This window comes from Rattus rattus, chromosome 1 (genome assembly GCF_011064425.1).
Source record: "Rattus rattus isolate New Zealand chromosome 1, Rrattus_CSIRO_v1, whole genome shotgun sequence".
In the NCBI taxonomy this organism is placed as follows: domain Eukaryota; kingdom Metazoa; phylum Chordata; class Mammalia; order Rodentia; family Muridae; genus Rattus; species Rattus rattus.
The window spans coordinates 181,806,040-181,822,424 of NC_046154.1; the positions used below are offsets into that span (position 1 = coordinate 181,806,040).

The 16,385-nt window shown below is 36.6% G+C and overlaps 1 protein-coding gene across 1 annotated transcript in view; it reads left to right on the plus strand.

The window, feature by feature from the left end:
• The window catches only part of Slc6a15 (solute carrier family 6 member 15), a 52,634-nt gene extending 37,754 nt beyond the window's left edge, over positions 1–14,880 (plus strand). The window contains exons 7-12 of the mRNA XM_032911883.1: positions 108–349; positions 452–644; positions 3,565–3,757; positions 5,030–5,189; positions 12,154–12,316; positions 13,536–14,880. Of these exons, the coding sequence (XP_032767774.1) occupies positions 108–349; positions 452–644; positions 3,565–3,757; positions 5,030–5,189; positions 12,154–12,316; positions 13,536–13,907 (1,323 nt within the window). The 3' untranslated portion in view covers positions 13,908–14,880. The remainder of the gene's footprint in view (positions 1–107; positions 350–451; positions 645–3,564; positions 3,758–5,029; positions 5,190–12,153; positions 12,317–13,535) is intronic.
• Positions 14,881–16,385: the final 1,505 nt, after the last annotated feature.

The window sequence follows — 16,385 nt, forward strand, 5'->3', positions numbered from 1 at the left end:
GCATATATATAATATACATTCATAGTACAGTGATCTAACTCCATATAAGAGAATTTCTCAGAACTGGGAATTTATTGCTGATTTCTGTTCCCTTCAATTTCAAACAGCTTGAAATGATGCTGGAGCCCAAGGTTTGGAGAGAGGCAGCGACTCAAGTCTTCTTTGCCTTGGGTTTGGGATTTGGTGGAGTCATCGCGTTTTCCAGTTACAACAAGAGAGACAACAACTGCCACTTCGATGCTGTCCTCGTGTCTTTTATCAACTTTTTCACTTCAGTCCTGGCAACACTGGTGGTGTTCGCAGTTCTGGGGTTCAAAGCCAATATCGTAAATGAAAAGTGCATTTCACAGTATGGATAATTAATCTCTACTAGCATACCAGGTCATAATTCTCTATAAAATATGCATCAAAGAACACTGGTGCTCATTCTCAATCTGTTTGTACTTTTCAGAAACTCCGAGATGATCTTGAAACTTTTGAAAACGGGAAACGTTAGTTGGGATGTCATTCCCCGTCACATCAACCTTTCAGCTGTCACTGCAGAAGATTATCATGTAGTTTACGACATCATTCAAAAAGTGAAGGAGGAGGAGTTTGCTGTTCTTCATCTCAAAGCCTGTCAAATTGAGGATGAGCTAAATAAAGTTAGTAGGCCATGTCTGAGCAGTCGAAGAATTATCATTTAATTAAAGTATTTTTCATCTGAAGACTTCTTTAGGAAAAGGGATTGCAAAAGGCCTGGGAATGCAGTTTCTGAATTCTCTAAATTCTAAATTTCTAAATTTCTAAATTCTAAATTCATTTTGATCAATAAGGAATTGGGGGAAATAATTAATGTTCTTCTATTGGTTGCTACTCTTTGCTTATATTGCTAAATAGGAAGATAGAAATTAGCCATTAGTCATTTTGAGTAGGACAGTGAACTAACTGGGCCTGAAACACACAGATCCCAGAACATAGATCCCACACTATGATTGAAGCCATAACTAATTTTGATAACCTTGAATTCTAAAGGAAAATATAATTGCTAGGTTTTCATAATTAAAACAATAACCTGGCATCTGCTGAATTCGTGAAATGACAGTCACTCGGTTTAGACTTTTACTTTATAACAAGGTGTGTCACTGTGTGTGTAGGGTAGAGTATGCATGTGAGGGTATGATCTCTTGTGGGCATGGGTAGAGAGGTTACAGGCTGTCAGATGTTTTCATTCATCTTTTCCTCCTTTGTGGCTTGAGACTGGGTCTCGCTATGTGCCTGCAACTTGACACCGAGATTCACAGAGACTGCCTGCCCTGTCTGTGTGCCACCAACCCTCACTCTGGGCTGCAGTTATAGACAGATGGTAGCTGGGGATCCGAAGTGAGATCCTCGTGTTTGTGCAGCAAACATTTCCCTCATTGACCCGTGGCCTCATCTTTTGATTAAAATTTTTTCTCGTGGACAGATATTAATTGTACACAGTACATAAGAACATATCTGTTGGGGAGTTTTATCCCTACACCACCTAATCCTCTTCATAGGTTTCCCTGTCTTTTCTGCCCCTGGCCACATTGTTTATTCTTTCATGTATATGAAACTTCATATGTATATATATATATATATTCATATATATATATATGAATATATGTATATATGTACACACAAGTTAGGATCCAGGAATTTGAGAAAACATTCAAGGTCAGTCTTCCTGAAATTCATTAATCTGTTTGACATGATTATCTCCAGTTATACCCACTTTTCTGGAAAAGGTGTGACTTTGCTCTTTATGGTTAAAACAATTCCTGTCATGTATAGTTAGGACATCGTAACCACCATTCCTTTGTGGAGGGACACCCAGGTTGGTTCCATAACTCAGCTGTTGTCAATAGTTCTACAATAACTAATGTGCAAGTATGCGTGAGATATGTTGATTTGGAGTCTATGAGTGAATGCCAGGCATGATACAGCTGGACTTTACTGTATATTCATTTCATTTTGGGGGAAAAATTCTTAGTGGTTTCTGTGCAGATTGGGCTCGTTTCATTCCTACTGGTGGTGGATTTAATTCCCTCTCTCCTCAATCACACCAGTCTATGTTGTGATTTCTTAATGACTTGATTTCTGACTCGAATCAGAGGGTATCTCAATATAGTTTTAATTTTCATTTCTTAGATGGATAATGAAGCTGAGCTACAGCTTTTGAGAAATACATTTATTAGTTAGCTTATTTATTTCTTAGGCTGCTTCACTCCTGTTATATAGTAGCGATGGTCTTTGAACATTGTGGATATTAATCATTGATTAGTTGTATAGTTAGCAGGCTATCTCTCACTGGTAGCCTATCTTGTCACTTGATTGTTTATTTTCTTATATAGAAATTTAACTTCATGATACCTATGTTTTCAGTTGCTGGCACCATTTGGTGTGCAAATGGAGTCCTATTTAGAAAGTCTTTGCATGTACCCATAATTGATGTGTTTCTTCCAACATTTTTCTCTAACAGTTTCAGTGATTATGAAAGCTACCACATTAACCCCAATTTTTCTTGAATATTAGAACATAGGCATGTTTGATTTGATAAGATACATATAAAATGGATATTTTATTGACAAATGTGGGTTTTTTCATTAATTTTTTTGTTGAAAATAATACAATACATCTTGACCACAGTTTTCTCTCCCTCCACTTCTCCCAACGCCCTCTCTCAAGCCACCTCACCTCTCGCCTAGATTTACTCCCCTTCAGGTTTCCTCTTTAGAAAATAGCAGGCCTCCAAGAAACTATAATCAAACAGTATAAAACAAGACAGAATGTGACAAGGCAAAAGCTCGCATATCCAGGCTGGCAAAGGCATCCCAGCAGGAGAATAGCTGTGTTTTCATACAGTGCATTCTAATCACACTTTTTCCTCCGTGAGCCCCTTCCAGCTCATCCCCACTTCCCACCTTCCCAACCCCATGCTCTTTCACCTCTTTCTAATTAGAAAGCAAAACCAAAAGCAAACAAAGAGACAAGCAAAGCACAGGCAAACCAAGGTACCGAACAATGTGTTTCTTGTTGTTTCTCTTTGAAATGGATTCTCTTTTATTCATGGTTGAAAGTTGACATTCTATAATTCAGGAATTCCTTTTATTCTTTGCATTTCGTCATGTTAAATGTTTATTCTTTACATTATGTTTTCTTTATTCTAATTAACTAAGCTACCTCATACGCCAGAAATATTTGCATGCATACATACATATTTTGTTTGTGTTTTATTACAGCAAATCGATATTTATATTCATAAGCCCTAACAAAATTAAAAATGCCACATATTTATGAATACAGTATTATTCTAGGATCTTTGAAATAACAAGCAATGCCATATATTTGTGTATTTTGTTTAGCAATCCTGAACTATATTTCAGTCTTTGGTTACTCAATATCTGGGTCCAGGGCATGAAAACATGATTTACAGAATAAAGCAAGTGTTATTCTTTGCAGTAGCTCTGGCCTTTACATAATGCTTTCCCCACCTTCACTGATGAGAGGCATCTCCTGCTCTTGCTCTTGATTCGTGCTGCTCTCTTCTGTGTTCTGCAGGCTGTGCAGGGCACTGGCTTGGCTTTCATTGCCTTTACGGAGGCCATGACACATTTTCCCGCGTCTCCCTTCTGGTCAGTGATGTTTTTCCTCATGCTGATAAATCTCGGGCTCGGCAGCATGTTTGGAACCATTGAAGGAATAATCACTCCTGTTGTGGACACATTCAAAGTGAGGAAGGAAATACTCACTGGTGAGGTTTTACTCTTGACTTCTATGCAGCCCATTTATGTGGGTGAGATGTTAGAGACTGCAATTGGACTGCTACCTCTTGGATGTTATTGATATCTATAGGGTAATAGATTATAATTTATAATAATACCATTGTTGGAATACTTATTTTAGTGTTTTAATTTTTTTAAGGACAGAAGATATAGTTAATATAAGGTACATTTACACTTCTTTCTTTCCCAAAACGTGGTTTGTATTTCTGTCCTCTATTGGTTACTTGTTGATTGCTGTGGTAAAACACCATGTCCAAGGGAACTTAGGGAAGAAAAAAATATCATTTGGGTTTGAGAGTTTGAGTGGATTAGAGATGATGAGGGAGCAGGCAGGCAGGCCAGCAGCTGAGGACTCACATCTGGATCCACAAAGAGGAAGTAGAGAGAGCTAGACCTTGCTGCTTTTTATTTTATTCATCCATGTGTAAAGGGGATTGAGACATGTAATATAGTCCTTGTTTATTTATCTCAAGTGCCAGGAAGCCTAAGATTAAGGCTTTAAGTTGTGTGGAAAAGTCTCATGGTTAAGAATGTATCTGTAAGTTTACAGCGAATGTCCCTGAGTTTATGAATCTATTTCTTAGATGTTAAATAGGAAACAAGTTTTAAATAGTTCTTCCTAGTTGTTGTTTGGATAATCAGAATATTCAGGCCTATACCCATCACGTTACTTCTCACACTCAAGCTGTTTAGGCAAGATAAATATGTAAACATGGGTTGATGGTGTTGCTTTTTCTGATTGAATTTCCTCTCTGCTATGCTTTACTGATAATCATATTTCAATTAAACATGAAAGTATGTAAATTTGATAATCTCATTACAAGCCACAGTAGGCTCATTATTAACTCAAAATTGCATCAGAATTTGAGAACTACAGAAGCTTAATAAATGTAGTAAGCACCTATGTCTACATTCTGCTTGGAGGGACACTTTTCTATAAATAATAGACAAAGTATATGAATATTTACTTAAAACATTTTTATACAATTTCCCTTCAGTTATTGTTTGTACTTGGTAGGTGGAAGTCTGTAGAATTAAAGATATGAGTTATGAACTATTAAATTTAGTAGAGGTTAACCATGTGTAGCCCAATTCCCAACATGTAATTTTCCATAGAGTCAGAGAAGCTAGTATGTACGAAAGTTATAAAAATTGAAAGATGTTATTTGAATGTAATATTTTATAATGACAGACTGGGCTTTGATGAGAGGCTAATTGTCATTTTAATTCCTTTTCTTTAGTTATCTGTTGCCTCCTAGCATTTTGTATCGGCTTGATGTTTGTGCAGCGCTCTGGAAATTACTTCGTTACAATGTTTGATGATTATTCTGCCACATTGCCTCTGTTAATCGTGGTCATCTTGGAGAATATTGCTGTAAGCTTCGTTTACGGCATAGATAAGTGAGTATACTTGATTGCAGGTCATTATTTTTCAGCTCTATTTTGAAAATTTTGATCAATACTTCATTTAAAAGGGAAGAGAAATGGAGAGGGATGAATCTTTCCCTCATCAAATGTTTCTCAGGCTTTTGTTGATCGGGCAGTTTACTGAGGTGTTTGTTCCTTCCCTGTGGATAAGGGTCGAGAATTGAATACAATGTAAGGTTGCCTAGAATTTCAAGCACTGTGTTAATTCTTATTATCAAAGCGTGGCTTCCACACTTGATAAGTATTCCACATGTTACTAGAACCTACAGTTTCTTTGTCTTGTTTTTCTTGGCCACATATCATATATAGGGAAAAATAAGAAAAACGGGAGGTTCATTACTCAATTATGACCTGATTAGCAGCACGTGTGTGCTTCACAGATTTCCCACTTCTGTCTAAATTTATGCCTTAGTTACTTTGTTGAATTTTTATAAGAAGTGGAATGGGAGACAGAGACAGAGACAGAGACAGAGAGAGAGAGAGAGAGAGAGAGAGAGAGAGACAGAGAGAGAGAGAGAGACAGAGAGAGACAGAGAGAGAGACAGAGAGACAGAGAGACAGAGAGACAGAGAGACAGAGAGACAGAGAGACAGAGAGACAGAGACAGAGACAGAAGGACAGAGACAGACAAAGACAGAAAAATAGAAATAGAGACACAGAGCAAGTTAAAGGTTTATAATATCAAACAGAATTGGGAAAATTGTCTTTTATTTTGAGCTACGTATATTATTTGCTGTGCAAAAACTTCAAATATAATTAACTGAATTCTCTATATCTCTAAATTTCAATTATATAATTTTTATGAGAAAAGAATGTGAACTTGAAATGAAATGAAACATCCAGCTCCTATCTGTGGATGAGTGATCTTTGAAATATTTATTCAGTAAGTCCCTTTAAATGTTAAAATATTTGTCTCCACCTGACATACAGATTGAGTGACAAGAGTCTTGTGTAAAGTGCACATTGGATAAAGACTAGAGTTCTCTTAGGTGACATAAAATACATTATTGGTATTGAATGAGTTTTTTGACAAAGTTCACAATGTCTTACTTATTATTGCCCCAAACAACAAGCTAGGGATAAGAAGAAATTCCATTTAATAATCATGTTTCCTGTATCAAAAGTAGCAATAGATATATTAAAAGTAAATAAAGCCTCGTGCTTTGGTGGTAGTTGTAGACTGATGTCTATATGTAGGTGAGGGCAGACACAAGGTAAGGCAAGACCTGTGGTTGGGCAGTGAAAAAGAAAGGCAGGGACAGTTTTTGTAAGGCAGGAGAGAGGAGGAAAACAAAAGGAAGAAACAAAGAGAAGGAGAATATGACTCACCCCTGTGTGGCTTTAGATAGCCACAGGTAGATATAAAAATAATATAAAGAATGGATTTTTATAGGATAATTTGTCTTATCGAGATGGGCAGTTTACATCAATATTAATTGGCTCTGCGTTTATTGTGTGGACCTTTTGTGGAGTGATAATTTACTGATGTAAGTCTGGTTGACAAATTACAAGCTTATTGAGTTTTGATTTTAATGAATTTCTGGGAATTATGACTATAACCATAGGGGGCGAATGCAGGAAATATGAACAGAGTCCATAGCAGAGAAGCAGAGATCTAGATGGCTGCTGCTAGAGCCGGCAATGGAGGTGGAGAGGGCAGCTGCTGCTGGGGCAGAGAGTAGCCAGTGACAACCTAGGATGGAAATTAGAAACTTTGTGAGTCAGGTTGAGACATTTTGCTGACTGAAATAAAAATACCCCAGAGATGCCATGTGGTCCTATGGTACAGGCAATATAGCGGGGGATGGTGTCCCGTTATTTATTTATATTATTTACTACAACGAGTAGTTGAAAAACATTCTGTGTCATAAAAATGCATGGAGACTAAGGGAACTGGGAAGGTGGTTTACAGGTAAAGCACTTACAGGTAGAATGATGACTAAAGGTCAGATTCATCGAACTCATGTGAAAATGTTGTTGATCATGATGGTTTGCCCATAATGTCTTCACAAAGCAAAGAGAGGTGAAAATCTTGAGTAGCTGGCTAGCCAAAAAAATATTGTTCAATGAAAGACACTGTCTGAATATATTATGAATGAGGAAGACACACAGTGCCAACACCTGGGACACACACACACACACACACACACACACACACACACACACAAGCACAAGCACAAGCAAGTGCGTGCACATGTATACAGATGTGTAAACATTCAGGCATGCATACTTACATACAGACTACCAAAAATGGCATGCCCTTACATATTTACTGGAATGAAAAACATTCAGAACTCCAACAGCACAAAATTTTCCAGAGAATGTAGATTAAAAGAAACACTCATTAATTGCTGATGTAGCTATGAAACAGGGTGAACACTTCAGAAAACACTCATCCAGCTTGTGACACTCTTAGCATATGACATGTCAGGTACACAGTTTGGCATTTACTAAAAGGATTTGACAATATAGTTTGGCATTTACTAAAAGGATTTGACAATATATTCCAGATAAAAAATTTGTACAGGAATGTTCATAACAACTCTACTCACAATGATCAAAAGCTCAAACCGTCAAAATGTCTTCCAACAAATGAATGAATACATCTTCCACCTAGACATTCTAATATGGTTTAATCATAGATGAATTCCTACCAAGCCATGAAAATCATATTGGAAATATAAATGTGGATTGCTAAGAGACATAATCTATATTTGACGATACTGCATCTTGTCATATGACAATTTATTGCAGACTATTTCGACAGTATCAAGACCGGCCTTTGACAACATCTGGAGGTAGAGACAGATATATAGATGAGCTCAGGGAATGTTTAGAACAGATATTATAACAGTGGATGTATATGTTGTTATGGTTTTGTTCAAACCCACGGAGTGCACAATACAAATAATCATTCCTCAAGTGAGCTAAGGGAAGTGGATAAAAATGTTATGTCAAAAAAGACTCATCAGTTCTACCATATATGCTACTCTTGTATAGGATGCTGACAATAAGGAACATGATTCATGATTGGGGGTCAGAGAGATATAATGGGTTCAGCATCTCAGTTTAATTTTGTTATGAACTTAAAATACTTTTAAAAAAATTAAATGTATGTGAAAAAATTTCTCCAGTGACTAAAGCTATACACATTTTTCAGGTGGGAAATTCTTCCTTCTTCTGTAGGAAGAGACAATGTTTAACTGTGCAGCTAGAACACTAGTTTAATTTTTATTTCAAAGAGCAATTTCTCAATGTGTTATCAGGAAGCCACAGACGCATTACCTTCAGTGTGCTAGAAACTGATATTGTTATGAGACTGCTCTCTCAAACAATAGGTTATCAATTTAGATTTGCATTTAAATATCCATTATTTTTCAGAAGGCTTGTTAGAAGATATCATTTTTTATAGCAGTGTCCCTAAACAGTACTAACAACAGAAGGGAAAGTAATGTTGACAAGAGCTACATCTGTTGAATACCTATTGTGCAGGCAATAGTTTATTCTGCATGTCATTTAAGATTTTAACAGTACTTTCAAGGTAGATATAGCATTTCTGTAAGTACAAAAAATGAAATTCAGAGGGAAGGATGTGGGTTAAGAGATGGCAGAGCTGTCATTTGAAATAACGTATGTTGATTTCCAAGGTCACATTTTATCTTAGGCTGTGCTATAGAATTCTCAGGCAAGATTTTTCCCATTTAATTAGTTTTCCTTTCACATCATAGAGCAGCTTTGAATCCTGCCTGTTCATCTCCAGGGGTTTGTGGTTTCATGAGCTCAGTAACCTTATGTAGTTTTTACCTGAATCTCCATTAATACAGTTGAAAGGTGGTAGATAATTAATAGTAGATAATCTAAAATCTAAACTTTGAGATACCAATAACTCCGAAGAAGAAAATATTGAAGCATAAGAACAAAGCGAATGTTAGCGAATGTGAATGTAAATGTAAAAGGAATATCCTCAGGCCCTGGAGACGATGGCTTTATAGTTCTCTGTTGTTTGAATGTTTCTTTTCCTTTTTTTTTTATATTGGATATTTTTTATTTGCATTTCAAATGTTATTCCCTTTACCGGTTTCCCATCCATAAGCCCGCCATACCATCCCCCCTCCCCTTCTATAAGGGTGTTCCCCTCCCCAACCACTTCCCCTTCCCTCCTCCCCATCGTGACATTCCCCTGTATGGAGATGTTTCTTTTCCTTCTGTTTTATTTCTTCCTTGTCTATAATAGTGAAATCAAAGACTTATAGCCTCTAGCAAGGAGATACCTTTATGACTCTTCACAAATGGTTGAGAAAAAGCCACTGTCATCCTCAAGACCTATATGGTATCCCACATGTGAGGGAGGCCAGCATAGAACATGCAGACGTGTTTCTAGAATCTTCTTTTATGTCTGTAGTTCATTGCATCAAGGGAAGCTGTGTCCTGGATTCCATCTCACACTGTAAGGGATGCAAAGAGCTCAACCAATAAGATAGTAGGGAAGGAATGAAGCAGTCTCAGAAAATAAATAAAGCAGTGACCCCTTCCAAGGTGAACTCCGCTCTGAGGAGAAAATGAGGATATAATTAATTTAGTAGGGCAGACATCATCAGATACAACAAGAAAGAAGGGATAAATGAGAGAAGGAGCTCAGCCCACAGTTCTGAGCCATTACCAGGTCAAAATGGAGGTGTCATAATTTCTCCCTCCTGAAAATTCATGAGAACAAATTTTATTTAAGTGTACGCAAGTCTCAAGGAAAGTAAGTCATTTCAAAAGAAAGAAAATGAGGGACAGAGACACAGCAAAGAATGGAAAACTAAAAATAGTTCTCAGGATTTTCAACTGAAGGTTTAGAACTGATGGAAATTTCAATAGGAAGGAATTTTTACTATTTAAATTTTCAAAAAATATGATAGAGAAAAATGTAGATTTAAAAACAGGAGTGTTGGAAGTCAGGTTATAATTGTGCATAAAATGTAAACGTCATAAATGAAACTCAAAATTAAAGGAACATAAAAAAGCACAGTGGTTAGTTATATGACAACAGGAAATAAATTTTATTTTTATATTTTTCATAAAATCAAGTGAAGATAATGATTGGTTAGAGAAGGGAACTTCACAGAAGTTAAGAAAAACTGTATATATATATGTGTGTGTGTGTGTGTGTGTATCAGATGTATATTTGTTCTGATATGTAATTTTCACTTATGTATTCATATTATGTTACATATACCATTCTCTAATACATATTTCTATGTATTAGATATATATAATATATTTATATCTAGTATATACTAATATATATGTGTATTATATCTAATATGTATTTTCTCTAATTATCTATCTATCTATCTATCTATCTATCTATCTATCTATCTATTTATCTATCTATCTCAGAACAAATACTAATGCTATGCTGATGAAGCTGGCCTGAATAAGACATAATGTGATTGTTGAAAGGGCACACAAGGTCTTCATAAGCAGATGTCATGTCTGACACCAGATCTCTAGGATTTTAGTACTAGAAAGCATATTGAACATCATACTAAAGTAAAACTTTATTTTGATAAAGCAAAATGATTTCTAATGAAAATATGCTTGTCAACAGATATTTTTCAAGTATTATTTGTAAGCTACATATGTTTATAATAAAGTAAAGAAAAACCAACTTTTTACTTAGCTAAACTGACATTTGAGTGTAGCGACTGTTGACAATTACAGTTGTCAGAAAATGTAAGTAAAATTATTATGATCTCACTTCAGAATTCACCAGAGATCTGACGTTAGATTCCAAGAAAGTCTGAATGAAACATCAGTACAAGAACTAGTGGGTGACAATTAAGACTCACTTTCATTTATCTATGTATTTACCAATTTATCACATTTTCTTTTGTGTGTGTGTGTGTGTGTGTGTGTGTGTGTGTGTGTGTGTGTGTGTGTGTGTGTGTGTAAGACATACTACAGTGCACCCATATGGTCCAGGGGACCATTTTCATATATTGAGTCTCTTTATGTAGTTTCTGGAGACCTAATTCAGGCCATTGGTGGCCAGACCCTTTACCCTTTTAGTTATTGAGGTTGTTACAAGATTCACTTTCTGCTAAGCATAAAGTAAGGTGACTACTTTGTAGTGGTTGTATACTATTAGGATGTTGGTGCTGTATATCTAAAAGACTGATTATTATCCTCTATAAATATTAGCACAATAACGAGACAAAACCTAAAAAGTAAATCTGACTACCACTCTGCTTTTTTGGCTAATTTGCGAATAGGAGGGGAAACAGGTAGCTTAGTGAAGAAGAAAATGGAGATGTCCTCATACAATTGCCACTGGGAAACTATAGGACAAAATAAAGAGACAGTCCTTGGAAAGTACAAAATATAGGGGAGGAACTTGAAGAATAAGATTGGACTTGAGAGATACGTAAGTAAATTAAAAAAAATGGGAACATTGTTTCAGAAATGCCACTGGAAAAAAAACAGTAAAAAATTCCCCAAGTATGTAAACACCCACTGGTGGTATTTAATGATAGCACTGAGTCATTATTTTTAAATGATGACGACAATGACTAACATAACAGAACATTTTACATTCATAAAATTCATAATCATCCATAGTATAAACTTCAATAATTGGCCAAAGGTTTTCATTAACCTTCGTTGTATTTTGAAAGTAAGTATTCAATATATAAATCATTTTTATTATGAATTTGTGCATAGTTGCATTTATGCATATATTGGAGATAAGTGTATTTATATGGCTGCTGGAATCTGAACTTGGACCCATATACTTTAATGGTAGACTCTTAGTTCACAGAGCTATCCATTTATTCCTTGAAGCAGTGGTCAGTGCAAAACTTACTAAAGTGTTTAAATATAGATTTCTGTCCACTAATTAGGACAATGCAATAAGATGGGAGAATAATTAAATATTTTCTTTTTTACCCAGGTTTCTAGAAGACCTAACAGACATGTTAGGATTTGCTCCAAGCAAATATTACTACTACATGTGGAAATACATTTCTCCTCTAATGCTAGTAACATTGTTAATAGCTAGCATTGTGAATATGGGATTAAGTCCTCCGGGATATAATGCATGGATCAAGGAGAAGGTAAAACACAAGATAAGAAAGCTTATTTTAAAGTGAAACTATGCCACTGCTTTGTATTTTATTTGCTTTGTAATTTTGTTTTGGTTTGTTTCACTTTTGAATGCTCTGCTTTGGTTTGGGGATGCTAAGATTTATGATATGTACTTCCCACAGCTGTGATGTTAGTACACTGTGAACTTCTTTAACAAATGAGACTCATCAGTCTTTCACTTATTATTAAACCAGATCTCTTCATCTTATCACCAAAGAATGGTGATTGCATAGTGTTTGACTCCTGGAAACAGAAAAACCTCCAGAAATATTTGTCCATAGAAATTCATTACATTTCGGCTACTTCCAACACTTCAAATATGTATTAGTGATATAGACGTAATTTAAACCTCTACTGAATTGAGGATTTATTACAATTGTTTTCTAAGAGCAGACACTATGGAAGGTCTGTTTTCGGGTAGCATTGGTCACATTGGCTCAGACATGAGATCTGTGGTAACTGTTATAGACCACTGTGCTTACTTTAACTATCCTATGCTCAATAATTCTACCAAATAACAACAAATTCACAATGGAAACAGAGAACAGCCCGTCACCCTTATCGAAACCCTTGGGACCAGATGTGCTTCAAAGTCTAGGTTTTCAGATTTTGAAACATAATATGGTACACACAGCAGATGTCTATTGTTTAGTGATGAAATACAGCAAAAGGGTAACTGACAGGCTTTCTGAATTACTTCCAATTCTTTTGAGTTTTCTTAGGCTAACAGATGCAGTTGTATTCAGGTTGGGGAGTTGATTTCCCTCCGTCCCTCCTCCTCCCTCCGTCTCCCCCTCCCTCCCCCTCCTCCCTCTTCCTCCTCCCTCCTTCCGCCCTCTCTCTCTCTCTCTCTCTCTCTGTGTGTCTGTGTGTGTGTGTGTGTGTGTGTGTGTGTGTGTGTGTGTGTGTGTGTAGGTTTGCCTTTTTCCTCCTGACTTTCTCTTTCTTTATAGTTTTTTTGGTTCTATCAAGCTTGATGGCTAGTGCACAATTCAAACCACAATACGAATGATCGGACTTTATAATCTTTGAATCTGTAGAATGTCACTGCTTCCATTAGATTACTGTTTGTCAGAGATAGGGATATAATTATCCAAACTTTAACATATAAACCCAAGGCCCGTGTAACACCTTCATATGAGCACAAAGAAAGATGTATGACATTTATTCACTCCCTTGCATTACCAGGCATCCGAAGAATTTCTGAGCTACCCGATGTGGGGGATGGTGGTCTGTTTCTCTCTGATGGTGCTGGCCATACTTCCTGTCCCAGTCGTTTTCGTCATTCGTCGCTGCAACCTCATAGATGATAGTTCTGGTAACTTGGCCTCTGTGACCTATAAGAGAGGAAGAGTCCTGAAAGAACCCGTGAACTTAGACGGCGATGATGCAAGCCTCATTCACGGAAAGATACCAAGTGAAATGTCGTCTCCAAATTTTGGTAAAAATATTTATCGAAAACAGAGTGGTTCTCCGACCCTGGACACTGCTCCCAATGGACGCTATGGGATTGGGTATTTGATGGCAGATATGCCAGATATGCCAGAGTCTGACTTGTAGCTGAGTGAAAGCAAAGGGTTGAGCTTGGTTCATTTTTATCAATGAGCATTGGTTCTACTATGAGAAGCAGTGAGCTTCACTTGTCACAAGGTGATCTCAGGTGTCCATAGCCGCCATCTTTAATCTCAACAGTTTAAGACAGTTCCAGAAGAGCAATCCTCAGTTTACATTTACAAAGTAACAATTGCAGACAAAGCTTACATTGACTGGGGTCCTATTTTGCCAGGATTTTTTTTAAAAAGCACTTTGACATACTTTCAAGTATTTCTATCTCTTAAAAAAAAGGTGTTACCTCAGTTTCTAATAATTTCCGGATTTAATATTATTGGCGATTTGAAAAAAAAAATCCCTGGTATATCTTACAATTCATAATTTTGCCTTCGGGGTAAGTTCCAGTATTACCGTGAACAGTTGTGTGTGAGCGGGTGCTTCTCAGCACATTGCCATGAGTACGTTCTGTAGATAGCCTGTACTTATCTTTGGTAGCATCGAAACCTTAGGCACTTAGTTGGAGAAAACTTCAAAGTATTTTCTTATATGATAGCCGCCTAGAGCAATAGTATTAAAGAGTAAGAAGGCACTGATGGTGGATGAGAGGTTAAGTCCAGATGTGATCGAGGGTTTCCTGGAGTGGCCGTATATTTTGTGTAAAATAGGTGTGTGCAAATGATTGAAGGGACTCTCGAGAATTATGCAGACTGCATTTTTCTTATGCCGTGTGCCTAATAAACCTACTTAATATTTATTGTGGTTTTGAGATCACTTATAGTATATTTATATAATATACTTGCAATGTATAGAGATGCGCATCAGGACTCTTAAGTGCTGGTTTGAAAACTTGAAGCAAGATAGCATCTGATTTTATGTTTCTGTTTTGCTTCATTTTATGCAAATACGAATTCTTTTTTTAAGTGATTGTTAAAACTGTATGGCATTACATTTTAACCTACAAATAAACGAAGTTTAACAATGGTGCTTGTCTCCCTCATTGATTGGACTTGGATCACCTGAACTGGATTATGCTTCTTAGAAACTCCTCAGCTAGACTGTCCTGCGTTTCAGCCAGTACTTAAGCATTTTAGAATAATCACCGCATTCCATGTTGGATTAACCAAGTCACAGGGCTGAGCCCACTTTCCGGACAAATAAACAAGAATTTAATAATTGAGTGTGCTTTAATGTAGTCTTATAACATGGAAAAATGCATACAGCTTTTAGCAAACTGTGTATGCAGTTGGGTGTCTCAACTGTTTCATGTCTGTGATTAGCTAAAAAACAGGACGTGCACACAAAACAATTTTGAATACACGTTATAATATTATTAATTATAGTCAGATTTCTTCTTTAATTTGAATTTTCTTTTTTATTGGTTATTTTATTTATTTACATTTCAAATGTAATCTGTCTTCCCAATTTCCCCTCCACAAACCCCCTATCCTCTCCCCTGTCCCCCATGCTTATAATCAGATTTCTTATGTCCCTGCCTTCCTTCATTCCTTTACCAGATATTAAGCCCAGCATATTGTGCCATTTAGGCAAGTGCTTTACCACTGAGGTACAATGCTTCTCCAGCCATATTAATATCCATCATTAAGATTAGCCACCCACATTCCTTCGTCACACAAAACTGTCTCTTTCTCCCCATTTCCACCCGGACCATGATGCTGGTAACTATTGTTCTCCCCTTGGTTTTCAACTACATTGGTTACAAAAACAAACAAACAAAACAATGACAAAAACACACGTAAGTGAAAGTATGCGATATTTGACTTCCTCTTTCTGAATCCCTTCACATCATTGGATCCTTCTATGCCGTCACACCTGGTAGGATCTCACTTTTCTTAGGCTAAATAATGTTCCAGTGATCCTTGTATCTCTCAGTGCCTTGGCGGACACATTTATTGCTTCCGTGAGCTCAGTCTTCTGCATGATGTTGCAGCAGACGGGGCTCTGTGAGGGTGTGATTTCGTTTCTCTTCTTGTAAAGTTTGTAGTTTGGGATCTTTCCTATAGTAAAAACAGATCTCCATCCTCTACTCATAAACAAGAGGAACATTAGCCAAGAAGTTAAAACGAAATGAAATGTCCCCATTTTAATATTGTCATATGGTCCCTTCTTTAGTTTTGCTTTTAAATAACCTTTGCCTTGATTTCAGCATCTGGTAAGTAAGTCTGAGCAAGGTGTGTTGGTTCCTGTCTGTGAACCCAGTACTCAGAGGATGAGGTAGAGGTATTTCTGCATTTCACTTTCAAACTTATCTACATAGTGAGATAGATAAACAGTGCTACATAGGTGCCCTGTCTCTAAGTAAATGAGTAACAAATAAAAATAGGCATCACTCCTCATACACACTGAGTCAGTGCAGCATTAAATTAAAATCTAGGCACAATCATCATTTGTTCACTCATTTCTTATTAGCAGTGAGAATTGTATCTCTCCTTTTCCAGTGATTGTAGAATACAGCAGCAACAGCAACGA